The sequence below is a fragment of the Capra hircus genome, chromosome 2 (assembly GCF_001704415.2).
Source record: "Capra hircus breed San Clemente chromosome 2, ASM170441v1, whole genome shotgun sequence".
Lineage (NCBI taxonomy): Eukaryota > Metazoa > Chordata > Mammalia > Artiodactyla > Bovidae > Capra > Capra hircus.
This window is the reverse complement of record NC_030809.1, coordinates 103,453,103-103,470,166: the sequence shown is the minus strand read 5'-3', so window position 1 is coordinate 103,470,166 and position 17,064 is coordinate 103,453,103. Positions and strand designations below refer to the sequence as shown.

The following is a 17,064-nucleotide window of genomic DNA, read 5'->3' as shown; positions in this document are numbered from 1 at the left end:
ACAGGTGGGGATGGTACTCAGATTTTTTTCGCCAAACCATAGAATTGGGCCAGGTAGGGAGAATGGAGAAGAGAGGAAACTACTGTTGTTACTACTAAGAGCTCTTCACTTTTAATCCTTGACCATGTTGGTTGTATTCTGTAGCAGTTTCTCTGCATATGTTGTCTTATATGGACAAAACACTAAACCTACCAAAACTCATTTCATGTGTTGCTTTCCATCGCCTTCAGATTAAAGTTATTTTCTTCAGGCTGGACTGAATTATACACAGGTCCCAGGAGTGAAGGACACTGAATTAATGTACTGTGTCACCCAGCCCTGACTATAGAATATTTTTATCAAAGTCCAAGGCACTATTTTGCTATTGCATTAAAAATTAATGCACAGATTGTCAAAAAGAGAAAAATGCCTGAGTAATCTAAACAAATTTTGTCTGGGCTTTGCACACTTTAGAGTCACCTTAGGTGACGAGTTTTTAAGGAGAATGGTTGGAGTTGTATACCTATATGTAAATAGTAGTTTTACTCCTTATTCTAATTACATGAGAGAGACTGCCAAATTAAATAAGTAGTCTTAATAATTTATTTTATGTAAACTGTCTTTTTTAGAGCAAGGTTTCAGAGGAACACAATAAGAGGTTAAATGCAAATTCCATCTTACACAAGGTCATGGGGCTTGGGAGATTCTGAACTTGTTTACTGACCTCTGTCAGTAGGTATATTGGGCAAAAATGAATGTAGTTCAGCTTAAATATAACTAAATCGAGCTTTGGACTTATATATATTTGAAATAGAATAGGCATATGCAAATAACTGTTTACAAATAGCACTACGTAAACATAACGATTAACATAACATTTTAGCAGTGTGAACAAGGACATTAACCAGCCATGTCATAGTTCAAGATTGGTACCATGCCTGGTTTGTGTTAATTAAAAGTGCGAATTTATTTTACATGGCACAAGAGTATCTGGAGAATCAACTGAAATTACCTCAGACTTTTAGGAGGATGGTAATGTTATCCCAGCAGAGTCCTTTTTTAAAATAAATATTCAGAACACATAGGAAATGCACAGTATTTGAGGCATTTGGCTTTCTCTTTCTGGATCAGTCATACAGGCTGGATACTATGAATCTAGCGTGGGGCTTTCAGGTTGTGTTAACCCCATTTATCCCTGCACGCTACAGCTCACCTGTTATTTACACACATAAGAGGGTTGATACTGCAGAACAAGGGGAGTGCTCTGTTGTGACACAGAACATACATATCCATTAGCCCTGGCAGTCCCTATGGACATATGTGGTGTGTCCTGATGATCTTAGTATGACAAAAAGAACTGGAGCGGGGGAAGGGTAGATGGCCTTAATGGATTGAAAACGTATATGGAAAAAGGGGAGAGACAGTATGAGTAATGAAAGGCCATAAAGTAACAACTTTAAAGGTTAACTACAAAGCACTATTTAAAGTGATTAAAATTGTCTAAAATCATTCACAGAGGTAGAATAAACAAGATTACATCTGATTCAACATGGGAATATCAGTCGTCTTACCCACTAACCCTCAAACTGTTCCCCTTGCGAGAGTTGATAGCACCTGACTCTAAATACTAAGATTCAGAGTACGAATCATTTGTATATTTTAAATTGTGTGTATACACATAGTTGTGCATTCTTTTGAATTAATTATGGTAGGATATGCACAAAATTTTGGACACTGCTTTTTACTTGATTTAGATAATTATTCAAAAGCTTGTACACATATGCTTTGTAAAACTACCCCCTGCAAAGAGGAAAACCCACAAATCTAAACTATTGTTTAAAAATATATGGATTTTATGTGAGTGTGATTGTATGTTCACTTGAATACTTTTGACTATGGGAAATTTTATGACCCTCACAGGAGAAGAATAATTATTTATTTAAATTGTCCTAACCCTCGTCCATGCTTCCAGGATCCCTCACCTGAAGCTAAGTACTAGCTTCCTAATTTATCTCTCAGTTTCTGCCCTTTCTTTCTTGTGGGCCTTATTTAAAATAGAATTATTGAAGGATAGGGAAGCCTGGCATGCTGTAGTCCATGGGGTCGTTAAGAGTCAGACACAACTCGGCAGCTGAACAACCAACAATTCTTCTATTCATGGTTTGCTTCAGATATTAGGCTGTCTGTCTTGCTGATATATTGAACACAAGACTGGTGGCCTAAATGTGATATTTCTCTCGTCAGTGTAACTTGCTTTGCATAAGTGCTTATGCATTCATCCTCATAAATGCAGTCATTCTCTTATGTATATGTCTTGAAAGTCAAAAATGATGACCTATGAGACCCATGCATACCAAGTTTCAACCTCATTATGAAATATTGGCAAATAAACATTTTTATACTTGGTCACATTTTGATGAGTGAATATTTTGTTGCCGTGAATAAAATTTAATGCATTTTAGGGAAACTGATTCAGATCATAAGCTACCCACAAATTTAATTGAAGGACAGAGTCTATGCCATTCTAGTCCAAGTCATGATGCCTGTAATATTGAATACTTGCTTTTAAAGCTCCAAATGATGACATACATAATAAGATCAGTTGCTTATCCAGATATCATCTACCCAACAAATTCCTATAAGAATTAAGTAGCATAAGTTTGGAGTAACTTAAAATCTCAAAAGTTGTACTAGAAGTTGTAATTGACTATTACTATTAAATGAAGTATTGGTTTGTGGAATCAGAACCTATGGCATATTCAGGGAGCATATTAGGAATGGTGGAGGCTAATGTGGAAAACAACTAGAAAAAGTATCTAACAAGTCAAAGCAAGCAGGGGGGTGAACACGGAAATGGCAGCAGTCTGGAGACCAGTGTTTTTAAGGAATCGTTTCTCATTTTACACTGTTGTACTAGTGACACTGAATCAGCATGGAAAATATCAAATATTTTCCCTGTGCTTTGAGTGGGAGGGCAGGAATGCATCTAATAAAAAGAATTTGGAAAATTTTAATCTAAAGGCACTACTTTTTAAGTTTTAAAGTACTATACTTGCTGATTTTCAAGAAGATGTACTTAAGTGGAAAAACTGAAGCTTGAAACCTCAGAGTGAAGTCATAATTTTAACTGCTTATGTGACCAGCAGATACTGTAGAAATATCTGATGTTGTAATAGAAAGTTGGAGTGTCATGACAAAGTAGAGAGGGCATGCCATGTCTAGAGGGACCTCAGATTTGGCCAGTGGTTGCCAGGCAAGAATGAGATCTAGTCTTATAAGATCAATCAGCTTGTCTTGAAAAAGTGGGATATATGGAAATACAGTTTCTTTTATTATAAAGTTGACTGATTTTTAAAGCTCTGGACTGGCCAAACAAAACGTAGTTACAGGTTACATGCTGCCTTCTTGCTGTCAGGTAGCAATTTCTCTCTGTTGGATGGTGAAGTATTTAAACTATATTTACTAAGGACCATTTAGCCATAAATGCCTTTGTGAGTTTTAAAAAGGATTGCTTTATGCAAATGAGGTAGAGTGGAGGAGGGAGTAATTTGCTGCAAACTGTATCATAATTTGGAGTCTTGAGGTATGAAAGTGTGATTTAAAGAGAAAAATCTTTGACAGTATTGCTATATAATTAGAATGTATTATTTTCAGACTGTGGGTTGTGAGATCATCCTTAACTGGTTTTAAACCTCTGTTGTTTCTTACTTGTGGTCTCCACAGTGAGTCACAAACACCATTAAGAATAAATACTATACAGTCGTTTGAATTTTTGACATCTTTTTGATTAAGAAGATCATGTTCTGTGTTTTGCTGAGTACGAAAGAACTTCTGTACCTTTCTTACAACCAACATACCCAGTGGAAAATTTCCTTTTCAGTAGCTGTCCAGAAGTTGAAGAAAAAGTGATTTGTAAATTCTAGGAGTCATTTTAGTTTTTCTTCTGTCTAGTCAGTTTTGTTTTGTTTTGTGTTTAATTCATCTCTGGCTTTTTTGAAATAAATGCATAACAAGAAACACTTGTGTAGCAGGTCACAGTTGGAAACAATTTTCACAAATATTGCTGCCTCAGGTAACCTTAGTCACAATCCAGTAAGGTATATGTGTGTGTGTGCCCAGTCATTTCAGTCCTGTCTGACTCTGAGCGACCCTGTGGACTGCAGCCTGCCAAGGTCCTCTACCCATGGGATTCCCCAGGCAAGAATACTGGAGTGGGTTGCCAGTGCCCTTATTCAGGGGATCTTGTTGACCCAGGGATAGAACCCGCTTCTCTCCTGCGGCTCCTGTGTTGGCAGATGGGTTCTTTACCACTGGTACCACCTGGGAAGCCCCCTGATAAGGTATATGATACCATTATTGTCTATATTTAATGGCTGAAAAAACTTACATGATATATGATTTCACCAAGATTAGAACAAATATGTGAAGGCGTGGATCAGGGCCAGTGGTCTGATTTTTATGCTCAGGATATTCACTCTTCAGACAAAATTCTAGGACCTTTATGTTTTCTCCAGTCCTTTCTATGCCAACAATCCAGTAGTGCCTCCAAATAAAATACTGTGTTAGACAGTATTCAACCTCACAGTACTCCATGACAAGTGAAGTACTGAACTATAGCGGAGGCTGTCTGGATTGGGGTCTAGGTCATTAGAAAGATCCCCTCATCTCTAAAATCCAAGTTTAAGAGACATTAGAATGTGAAATTATAAAGAATGCAGAAAGCTGGAAAAGCTTGTTGTCTGGTAAATGGATCCCCTTGATTTAATTTCTTAGCATTGGCCCACAAGGCTTTATACACATAGTGGACCCTCAATTTGTTGATTAATTAAGATATACAGTTCCTATATCATATTCAGTTTATAAAGGACTTTTCATTTTGGTGTTCTAAAGATGGAACCTATTTAAATCGATTAAGGATAATGTATATTTCTGTGTACCCTTCACTTTTCACTTGATACTACTTTTAAATATGACATCACATTTTCAGTCTAAGACTTACTAGGAAATGGACTAAGGAAGATTTCAGATCAAACAGATTAGGACAGGTCATACTAGATACTGCTGTGTTGGCCTCTTGGCTTATGAGGGTGGGTACACAAAAGGAGAATGCTCTTAGTCTGTGGGACATTTCAATTGGTCATCACTCCCCTTGAAGGATAAAGGTAAATAGATACTGCATGGAGCCAGTTTTCAGTACCAGGAAGTTTATAGTCCCCCTCTCAAACTACTTTTTTTTTTTCAATTGGAGAATAATTGCGTGATACAATATTGTGATGGTTTCTGCCCTACATCTACATGAATCAGCCATAGGCATATATATGGCCCTCCCTCTTGAACCTCTCTCCCATCTCCCTCCCCACCCCACCCCTCTAGGGTGTCATGGAGCACCAGCTTTGGGTTCCCTGCATCATACAGCAAATTTCCACTGGCTATTTCTTTCACATCTGGTAATATATATGTTTCAATGCTACTCTCTCAAATCATCCCACCCTCTCCTTCCCCCACTGTGATCAAAAGTCTGTCCTTTATGTCTCAGATGTCTCCTATTATTTAGTGAATGTATTTGCTACTGTCTACTTGAAATTTTGAATGTTCTGTGTTAGTTCTGCCATTTCCTACCTAGCAGACGATGAATCTGTTGCATTATTAGGCTAAGGAGCCTAATTATTATTAGGCTAATAATTACATTATTGTATTTACACCAGTAGTGTTTGTTTTCTGGAGAGAATCTTGGTAAGTATAATGTCCAGTTTTTGTTTGTTTGTTTTTAAGATAATGAAAGGTTCAGAAGTACAGTAGCCCAAAGGAGTATAGTAGGTGTAAGGATGTCACGCAGGCCTGTGTGAGCGCTGTACAGCTTTTAGAGCAAGCCTGCCATGCCTGCAGGTGTTTGCCTCAGGTGCCTGCCCTTAGGAAGTCTGAGGAAACCTGCAAATGAAGGCAGAGTCCCTACCGGCCAGAGTTACCCTATGGGGACCTCGTAGAAGAGAGCAGCTTTTACAGACCTTGTGAACTTTGAATAGCATACGTATGTTAGGAGTGGGGGGTGGGGCAGTCTTAGATTAATATTTCCAGGAATGTGTGCTAAAAATACTTTCTAGAAGACCTGGTTTTTTATTCCCAATGTCCTCCTATTCTGCACGTTGTTTTTATATCCTTCATTTTTCTGTGTAACCGTTTCTTTATCATTTTGAAGCTGTGACAGAACTTTTAAGGATGCCGCAGTTGTTTTGTTTCAAACTAATTAAAGAGTAAAATAGAAGAAATAAAGCAATGAGGCAGCAACTGTTTAGTAATTAAATCTAGGTTATAAAATGGTCAGTAATGATAAAAATGGAAAATGTTATCCAAATTGACCAGTTTTATGGGAAATATAGACTTGTTCAATTATATAGACATAAATTCATCCTATTACAATAAAATAACAAAATGCTTAGGCTTTTTTCTATTGGAGAAGGAAATGGCAACCCACTCTAGTGGCTTTTTACTATAGTATCTGTCATCCTTGTGAACACTTATGTTAAGGTATCTTAAAAGCAATTTTCTATTAAATTACATATTTTAAAAACAAACACATTGCATTGTGAAATTTGCCAGCTGTTTTCTTAAGAATTTTATGATACTTTCAAAAATAAAATTGATGTTTTGGAACAATTCTTCAATTATCTTGAACTGTTTTTCTTACTTTCCACTGTTTTCTGAATTTTTATTGTTCCTATTAAGCTATTTCTAGACAGCAGTGAGAGTTATTGTGCCGGAGTCCTGTTTCTAATAACATTAAAATAGTATTGTTTCTGAGGTTTTTCTCTTCATGTTCCAAAGAGAAACCGTATAAAAGCTTTTTTTAAAACCCATCTTATTATTTGGGTGCCAAGTTAAATGACACGCATGTGCTACTTCTTACAGAAAACAGCAGTGTAATCAAAGGGAGTGTGATAGTTTGTTTAAAGAACATTTGGCTCTACATTTTTCTTCCATTGCACATCAGAACTATCACCACAAATAAATAGAACAATAATAATGACAATGAAAAGAAGTTTCATTTTCATGACTCTTTATGACCCCATGGACTGCAGCCTACCAGACTCCTCCGTCCATGGGATTTGCCAGGCAAGAGTACTGGAGTGGGTTGCCATTGCCTTCTCCGAGTTCTATTTCTAATTAAAATTCAAGAAACTGAGGAAAAAGGTCTTTGTGCTCCTACAGGTCAGGACAGTCTCCTGAACACTGGCTTCTTGAGCTCCTACTAATATTAGGAACTAGTTTATGTTTAGCTATTATACTTTCAAATGCTATTAATGATTTTAAAGTACAATAAAACTCATGTTTCAGGGGATGTGAATAGTTCTGTTCTCTTAAGCTTATTTAATGGAAGCTCAATCTTAACTTTTGCAGCCTTGCTTATTAGGTTGTTATTTAGTATGAATCAATAAATAAACTTTCAATTATCTTGGTAAGCACATCCAAAAATAGCATGAGAATCAAAAGGCAATGGAGTATCTAGTAATTGTTCCAAATAAATAATGTTGATAGGATTTTTGCTTAATTTCAGATGAAATAGAAATCTTAAGAAATTTAATTATTTTTGCTAGAGTGAAACTATGCAGCTAAACTATGCATTTTACTACCCAGTGAAAATGGCCAACCTGTTTTATTTAAATTTTATATTCCTGTCTTTCACAGTGACTATAACTTAGCAAAAAACTTGTGCATATATTTTACAAATGATTAATTTACAAGGCAAATTTCAAGCCCAATGGAGGTGAAAGTTGCCCTTTTTGTTTATTTTTTAAAATAATTATTCTAATGCTAAAGCAGTTTCATTTTTAAAAAATAGACAATTTTTTAATAGAAAAAATCATGTTTGTTATGTATATTTGTTGAATAATGCCAATAATGGCTTAACTCAGCTAACTGAAAGGAAGCCAGACCTTTTATGGGTGTGTGTGTACATATGTGTATGTGTTGTGTTTGTGAAAAAGATTCCATTGCCTATGACTCCTAAGTTATTTTTGAGACCTTTTTTTCAAGATACTTATTCATGTTTCTTCTGTATCAGTATAATCAAATTCTTACTCATAGCATATGTGTTTTCTTGTGTTCTCAACTCTGTATTTTGATAATCTTTTAAGGAAAAAAAAAATCCTAATAGAAATTCCCTGGAAATAATTTACAGAACTAATGAATTTGTAGGTCTTTTAGACAGTTCTACATTACAGTCACATTAATATTCTCTCGTTTTTATAAGGCTTGAAAGTAAATCCCATGACACTAGAAGAATTTAGATACTGATTACTTGCGATTGGTTCCTGGTGATTTGCTCTTAATAATTTCCAGTTGAATTTAATGAAAGTATGATTCCTGAAATGCTGCTTCATTAAAATTGCATCTTTTCCCCTTTAAGTGTGGTCTCGGTCATTTCACCCATTTTGCGGTATGTTTTCCTCCCCCTTAAAAAGTAATGATTGAGAAAGCAGAAACAATTAAGAATATCACTTTAGTTCTTCCTAGAAGACTCCCCTGCACTGCCCCCCACCAACACAACCCAGAGTTCCTCTTAAGTGAAATGATGCAAGCTACAGTTGATCAGGACTTTATAATATATTCTTTCCAACTGATGAGATTATTTTTTAAAATACAATTTTAAAAGAGAAATGTTATGATTTGAGGGGAGATGAAGAAAAGTAAAGAATCTATTGTGTATACAAGAGAAGTAAGGTATTTAGATTTTTTTACTAAAAAATTCATTATATATTCATATATATGAAGCTTGATTAAGTTATACAGTGCAGCATTCAGATTTAATTTAAATGAGATGGTGATTTGCAAATGAATATCTACATGTATCCTTTTTTAAAATCCAAATGCAAATGAGTACAGTTGCAGTAAAATATATTTGCAAATGAATCCTGTTACTTTATTCATTTATTGTGTAATTACTGCAATCCTTCCCACCTTGTTTTCAGTATTTCTTAATCATTAAGTCGGAAGCATGACAGCAGTGCCAGCCCTGGCATGATTCTCTTTGACTGAAACCTTGTAAATTAACACAATTAGCACAGCATCATCCTGCTAATTAACTTCCAGTGTCTGGTGCAGTGGTTTTGCAAACAAGGAAGAGGGAGTCAGAAGGGAATCAACATGCCATTCTGTTACCAAACTCTGTGCTCTGTTCAGTTTAGCTCAGTAAGTCAAAGCTGGCCATGTCAGAAGCCAGAGTCAGGTAATGAAGAGCTAAAGGGGTTGGAGGAGGAAAGCATAAGGGGGTAGGAGCTGTCAGCATAGACTGCGGTAATTCAGAAGGGAGCTGATGCCACAGATGCTTCATTTAGACCAGACCTCCTTCTTATCAAGGAATCGCTGCCAGAGGGCACAAGAGAGTTTGCAAAATTCACTTAGGGTAATACAAAGGAGATTAAGGAAGCCTGCTTAATATAGCTGTATCAGAATAGGAAGTGTTCCAATCAAGAAGAGATTAGGAGGAGTCAGCACTGGGAAATAGAACAGGGTTCCAGTGCTCTTCTGTAACTAAGTATATGAGAGTCCTCAAGGGTACATTATAAATCCCTTTGGGTACTGGTTCCCTAATGTGGGAAGTAAGGTAATGTCTAAGGTCTCTTTGTAAACTGTAAAATTCAAATGATTCTCTAACTCTGCTTCATATTTTCTCTCTCTTTTAGAATACATTTATCTATTTATTTGGCTGCGTTGGGTCTTAGTTGCTGTACTCAGGATCTTTCATTGCCATGCTCAGATTCTCTAGCTGTGGCCTGCGGGCTCAGTAGTTGTGGTGCTCAGGCTTAGTTGCCCCACAGAGAATGGGATCTTAGTTCCCCAACTAAGGATCAAACCTGCATTCCCTGCATTGCAAGGTGGATTTTTAACCACTGGGACAACCAGGGAAGTCCTTGCTTTGTATTTTCTCTTAAATGAGAAAATAGTCCTGTATAGTTGGCTACATAGTCACCTTGCTTCACTTAGTAGCAGATGATAGAGTTACATACACGTAGCATCTCATTTTCTAGTTGTACTGTTCGAGTATATGCCACTACACATAAATGGAAAGAGTCGGAATCCAGATTCTCTCTGTTCTTATCTTCCCTTTTACCTGCTCCTTTCCTGTCTCCCCCTTACTCTCTTCATAAATATATATGAATATATATAAACATATTTATATATATATATATTCTCCCCTCTTAGTGCCTTGGAAGCCGTAAGGCACAGGGGAAGGTGATAACAGAAGGAAGGAGGACGCTAGCTGGAAGACCGACAGGCGAGTGATGCTTGTTTTGGGGGTTTTTTTTTTTTTTTTCAGAGTTTCAACAACAGAACTGAGAGGCAGAAAGGAGCCAGTTGTAATTCATACCGAGTTGTAGGCTTTGTGTGATGAAAGCGGTGGAGCGCTGCCTGGGAGATTGCTTTGCTGCACTCCACGAAGCAGATTTGAAACTGTCGTGGACCACTTTAGATGAGAGTTGGATTATGGAATGACCTGCTATGTCTGTGTCATATTGTTCTGCACAGGGAGCATTATACTGTGCTAACTAGGTGTTCAGTACCAAATAAGAGAGGTATCCTAGATGTGATCTGTCAGCTGTGTCTCATTTTTATATTGGTTAAAATATAAAACAGAAACTGTGGTGTGAAGAGGCAGGATAGCTAGATATGGCCCATGTTAATACTATCACGTGCTAGATGTTTAAAATGTATGCATATTATATATTGTGAGAACCTGTGATTGAATTCTCATTTGACAGGGATGTGTGTGTACATATATATGTGTTTCTGTGTGTGTGTAGCAAGTAACTCTATGGGCTTAGCAGAAATAAATTTGCTTATTACTCAAGAATGAAAAAACTGTAGGTCTTCTACAGAGTTTTCATTTAAATTCCGTTTACTTTTTATCCAGGGCTGAAATTCAGTCCCTTTTCCAGATGTATGCATGGTAGAGACCATAATAGGTGTTATAAACTGTGGAGATCCTTTATAATGTCACTATCGTTGGTAGAAAATAATGGATAACAAAAGAAGTTGGGTGGAAAAGCTTTGATAGTTCTGATGAGTATCTAAATAAATTAACCTTCTCCCCCCAAATCTTCAGGCTTGAAGATGCAGTGGACGCCGGAGCACGCCCAGTGGCCCGAACAGCACTTTGACATCACCTCTACCACTCGATCTCCTGCCCACAAAGTTGAAGCTTACAGAGGTCATTTGCAGCGCACGTACCAGTACGCCTGGGCAAACGACGACATATCTGCTCTGACGGCATCCAACCTACTAAAAAAATATGCAGAGAAGTATTCTGGCATTTTGGAAGGCCCTGTGGACCGACCCGTACTCAGCAACTACTCGGACGCACCATCAGGACTAGTGAATGGTCGGAAGAATGAAAGTGAACCCTGGCAGCCTTCCTTGAATTCAGACGCTGTTTATCCCATGAACTGTGTTCCGGATGTTATCACTGCCAGCAAAGCTGGAGTCAGTTCAGCCCTCCCTCCAGCAGATGTCTCTGCAAGTATAGGGAGCTCTCCTGGGGTGGCCAGCAACCTGACAGAACCTAGTTATTCGAGTAGTACCTGTGGAAGCCACACTGTACCTAGTCTTCATACAGGGCTCCCGTCTCAGGAATACGCCCCAGGGTACAACGGCTCGTATTTGCATTCTACTTACAGTAGCCAGCCAGCACCTGCACTTCCTTCACCTCATCCTTCTCCTCTGCATAGCTCCGGGCTCCTGCAGCCGCCACCCCCGCCTCCTCCACCACCAGCCCTGGTCCCAGGCTACAATGGGACTTCTAACCTTTCCAGCTACAGCTACCCCTCTGCTAGCTATCCTCCTCAGACTGCTGTGGGGTCGGGGTATAGTCCTGGGGGTGCGCCCCCTCCTCCTTCCGCATATCTGCCTTCAGGAATTCCTGCTCCCACACCCCTGCCCCCCACCACTGTTCCTGGCTACACCTACCAGGGTCATGGTTTGACACCGATCGCACCCTCGGCTCTGACAAACAGTTCGGCAAGTTCTCTCAAAAGGAAAGCTTTCTATATGGCAGGGCAAGGAGACATGGATTCCAGTTATGGAAATTACAGCTATGGCCAACAGAGATCTACACAGAGTCCTATGTACAGAATGTCCGACAGCAGCATTTCAAACGCAAATCGGGGGAATGGCTTTGACAGAAGTGCTGAAACATCATCCTTAGCATTTAAGCCAACGAAGCAGCTAATGTCCTCTGAACAGCAAAGGAAATTCAGCAGCCAGTCCAGTAGGGCTCTGACCCCTCCTTCCTACAGTACTGCTAAAAATTCATTGGGATCAAGATCCAGTGAATCCTTTGGGAAGTACACGTCGCCAGTGATGAGCGAGCATGGGGAGGAGCACAGGCAGCTCCTCTCTCACCCCATGCAAGGCCCTGGACTCCGTGCAGCTACCTCAGCCAACCACGCCGTGGACGAGCAACTGAAGAATACAGACACACACCTCATTGACCTGGTAACCAATGAGATTATCACCCAAGGACCGCCAGTGGACTGGAATGACATCGCAGGTCTCGACCTGGTAAAGGCTGTCATTAAAGAGGAGGTTTTATGGCCTGTGTTGAGGTCAGACGCGTTCAGTGGACTGACGGCCTTACCTCGGAGCATCCTTTTATTTGGACCTCGGGGAACAGGCAAAACATTATTGGGCAGATGCATAGCTAGTCAGCTGGGGGCCACGTTTTTCAAAATCGCTGGTTCTGGACTTATTGCCAAGTGGTTAGGAGAAGCAGAGAAAATTATCCACGCCTCTTTCCTCGTGGCCAGATGTCGTCAGCCCTCAGTGATTTTTGTCAGTGACATTGACATGCTTCTCTCCTCTCAAGTGAGTGAGGAACACAGTCCAGTCAGTCGGATGAGAACCGAATTTCTGATGCAGCTGGACACTGTGCTAACGTCGGCTGAGGACCAAATCATAGTGATCTGTGCCACCAGTAAACCAGAAGAGATAGACGAATCTCTTCGGAGATACTTCATGAAACGACTTTTAATCCCACTTCCTGACAGCACAGCGAGGCACCAGATAATAGTACAACTGCTCTCACAGCACAATTACTGTCTCAATGACAAGGAGTTTGCACTGCTCGTCCAGCGCACAGAAGGCTTTTCTGGGCTAGACGTGGCTCATCTGTGTCAGGAAGCAGTGGTGGGCCCCCTCCATGCCATGCCAGCCACAGACCTTTCAGCCATTATGCCCAGCCAGTTGAGGCCGGTTACGTATCAAGACTTTGAAAATGCTTTCTGCAAGATTCAGCCTAGCATATCTCAAAAAGAGCTTGATATGTATGTTGAATGGAACAAAATGTTTGGTTGCAGTCAGTGATAACTTCTTTAAAAAAAAAATGTGATGAATGTTGGCGCGCACACACACACATAAAGCCTGCTACATAGGGTATAGAGCCCCTTTCCAGTAGTGTTTAAATCGCAAAGGGTACTGGGGAAGAAGACGATTAAGTTGCATCTTTCGAGTCAGGGTAGATTTGGAGGAAGAAGGCATCCAATGAGACCTTCGGATGTGAAAGCCCCAGATGACAGAAAGCATCTGCCGATGCTCAGTTCGGTTCAAGCTAGACAACACTCACCAAGGAGCAAGGTGCAAGTGTGTTGATTTCAGAAGGACGTGAGCCTCGTGTGTTGATTCCATTCTGCTGTTCTCGAGATTTAGTTGCTGTCAAGTGCCTGGAGTGGTGCTTTATTTTTTGTTTGCCTCACAATTACATTGGTGGCATGTGCTAATATAAAGAGCTTTAACTTCAAACATTATTGGACTAAAGAGATGAACGGTTGTGTTTCGACAGAAAACCAGATTTTTGCCATTTTAAGAGCAACAGTATTCCTCAATCCTGTCTGTTCTGCAGTATTAAGCTAAGAACAGGTAAAACAGGGTAACGGTAATCTGGACCTTAATTTCTGCAGTTCATTTCTTTTAATGTTCTTGTCTGCAAAAACTCAGGAAAGTGATTGTGTTTTGTACAGTACCTCAAAGGAATGTGTTGAAAGCACTATGTACTGCTGAGAGTAATGGGATAGGCTTCAATGTTACTTTATATTAAAATGTATGTTTACCTCAACAATTGGAAAATAGCAAGGAAAATTACTTTGAATGTATCCGGAAAAATACTGACGCGTGATACAACTGAATATTTACAATTTAAAGTAAAAATGGAAGGATTTTTTAAAAAGGTTCTTTCACTAATTATGGGGAATTAACCAGAGCAGAATAATTCTTTATATCAATACCTGCAAGAGTTCTTCGTACATTGCTCCTTGATAACGAAGTGAAAATATTCTTAAAAGGTACACTGGTTAATGGAAAACTATTTACTCAATTTGTGTTAGTGTCTGGAGCAGTCAACCACAAGACCTGTTTAGGACCCTGAAAGTCACAGTACCTAAAAACTAGGACTGTCTTTTTCCTGAAGAGGTGGTAATGGTGGTGGTGGTGGTAGTTTGCAAATTCTCCCTGAAAACTGCTGGAAATGGTGTCATTCTCTTCACTAATCTAGCTTATAGGCTTGCCATGCTGTTTGACAGAATGCAGAAGATAACAGCCAAAACAAACAAGCAAACAAACAAATAAAAACAGAAAACAACCAACCAACTTATATATATCCACAAAGAATATGTCTGCATCCCCTTTCCTTCTTTGGACTCCTCTCTTGTCAGTGCAATTTTGCTTCTCATTTTGAAATCTTCTGGGCTGTAGTGCTCCCACATTCATTTCTACCTCAGTTTTGTTACATTTCTCCTGGAAAGTCAAGTAGACAATTGGAAGTACACACACACACACACACACACACACACACGTGCACATATACACATGCACACACACACCAACAGATATAGCTTGCCAAATGTATTACTTCGTTTTCTTTCATCTTTTCCTATAAATCTAGTTTCTGAAAAATCTTCATGCTCACTTCCACCTGGGCCCACCCCCACTCCAACAGTGTATGTAGCATTTTTCTTAGTTTCCCACTCCTTTCCTGCTCCCCAAGTTGTTCTTTGTATCCTTTAATGCTTTATGTGCAACTTTACATTGCTAGCTGACTGATGTTCGGCAATGCCTCTGAACCGACACAGAGTAGGCCATAGCCTCCCAAAGCCACTGCCCATGCATAAGCAGTACAGCCTGGCTTTTTGAATGTATTTTTCCTGTTTTTATTTTTTTTTTATTTTATTTTATTTTTTTTTAGTTGAGAGATGCAGTAACAAAACTGTTGCAAAGCACTGGCATTTTATGTATTCAAAAAGTGATGTACATTTTTACAGACTTTAAATAAATGCAATGAGAAGCCCTAAGAAAGGTCTTTCTGTTATTGTTTTGTTTTCCTTCCATATTTCTTTTTTTTTTTGTTGTTTTTACTGATTTCATCTACAATGTCAAATTCTCTGAAATGCTTAACATAGAGAAAGCTAATGAAGGACATCATGATATTTCTGAGATTTTACGATGCTTGATCATTACTCCCCTTTTTTCTTATTTTTCTTGCTAAAAACTGAGCAGATGAACTAGAATTAAATTTACTATGATTTCCTATCAATTAAACCTGTTCTTACATATAAATATTCCATATTAAAAAGTAGTGCCTTTCATTAAGGATACAAAAAGTAATATTCAAGTACTTCCTCTGCTTTTCACAAGTGAATAAACACTACAATCATGTTCTGGCGCTACCCTGCACACATCCCTTATTGTAAGGAAATTCTAATATCCCCATTAACTTGTAGGTTCATATTGATCTCACTGACAAGTTTACTTTTGCACAGTGCTGACCTATTTTCAGTCTTTTGGACGTCACATTTCATTTCTGCCAACATGCTGTGTTCACTTGAAAGCAACTGGCAAGTTTTGACAAACCCAGTCTTATTTAGACAACTTTGGAAAATCCGGTATTGACCCACATTTCTGTGGCTAGTAAGAGTTAATGCCAAATATATGACTGCACTATTGTGTTTTACACTCATTTATAAAACTGAAAATAAAGTCATGCATATTGGCTTTTAGCTTTAAATGACTTAAAAATTACTTTTGAGCTATGAGTGGTCAAAAATCCATGTATTGAGGCAGAAGCTGAAGTTGTGTGTGAATTTCATTTAGCCTAATGAATACTAGGATTTGATCTCTTAGGAAATTGGGCATGCTGAAGAAATGAAGATCTGTTGAGGGAGATAAGGCTGACCTTTGAGGAAGTAGTGCTCTCCTATGAGTCTTTGATTCTTCGTGGCAGCATTTTGAGCTCGTCTATGGACTAACCTAATAATGAGCTCTATTCTGACCATCCTTTCCTGAGCTTGGGGTGGGGGTGGGGGATACCACATCCTGAGAAATGAATGTGTACAATCAGTGATGGTACAACTGAGTAATGGGGCTTCATAGTCTTGGCCTCTTTGACTGCTAAGAATTTGGAGAAGGCTACTAATGAAGGTAAGGTAATGAGCCAGTCCAAATCTCTTGCCGTCTGGCCAGGGGATTTGAGCCAGTATACTTAACAGCCCCTAATTTCTTTCTTCACAATTGCAGTAACATTTCCAACAGGGACAAAAAGGAAGTGAAGGAAACTACTTCAGTAGAAGAATCAATAGAAATTCAAGAGGTAGTTCATAATGACCTTATGTGTGACACAAATGGGAACACTCTACACTTCTGGCATGCTTCTCACCAAAATATTTAGAACATTAGTGACAATATAGAAAACTTTGCTGACTGAGCTGATCAATGGAATGTGAAGGCAGTATACTTTAAGGCTATTTACTTTCACACGGAATGTTTATCTATTAGTCAGTTTGTATTCTACTCAAATGCAGATAGACGGGTATAATGTTTTCTTGTGCATTTGAAACCTATCAAGGAGAAAATAAACCATTCCACTCAAATACATAGGCCAAACACCATCTGGGCCAGTGATAAAAACTATCCAGAGGCTATGCTATGTGAAATACCAAGGTCAATTTACATTGGTTGCATAGTACTTGGCTATGCAGTTTTTGGAAGAATACATCCAAAAAAGTCCAAATTAATTCCCACAATAGTTTGTTGTAAATTTAAATT

General features: G+C 38.7%; 1 protein-coding gene across 1 annotated transcript in view; it reads left to right on the top strand.

Annotated features, from left to right (window-relative positions):
* FIGN (fidgetin, microtubule severing factor) overlaps nucleotides 1-17,064 on the top strand; it is a 135,369-nt gene that overhangs the window by 115,160 nt on the left and 3,145 nt on the right. Inside the window, exon 3 of the mRNA XM_013969269.2 lies at nucleotides 11,081-17,064. This exon is cut by the window's right edge and continues 3,145 nt beyond it. Coding sequence (XP_013824723.1) covers nucleotides 11,081-13,335 — 2,255 coding nt within the window. The 3' untranslated portion in view covers nucleotides 13,336-17,064. The remainder of the gene's footprint in view (nucleotides 1-11,080) is intronic.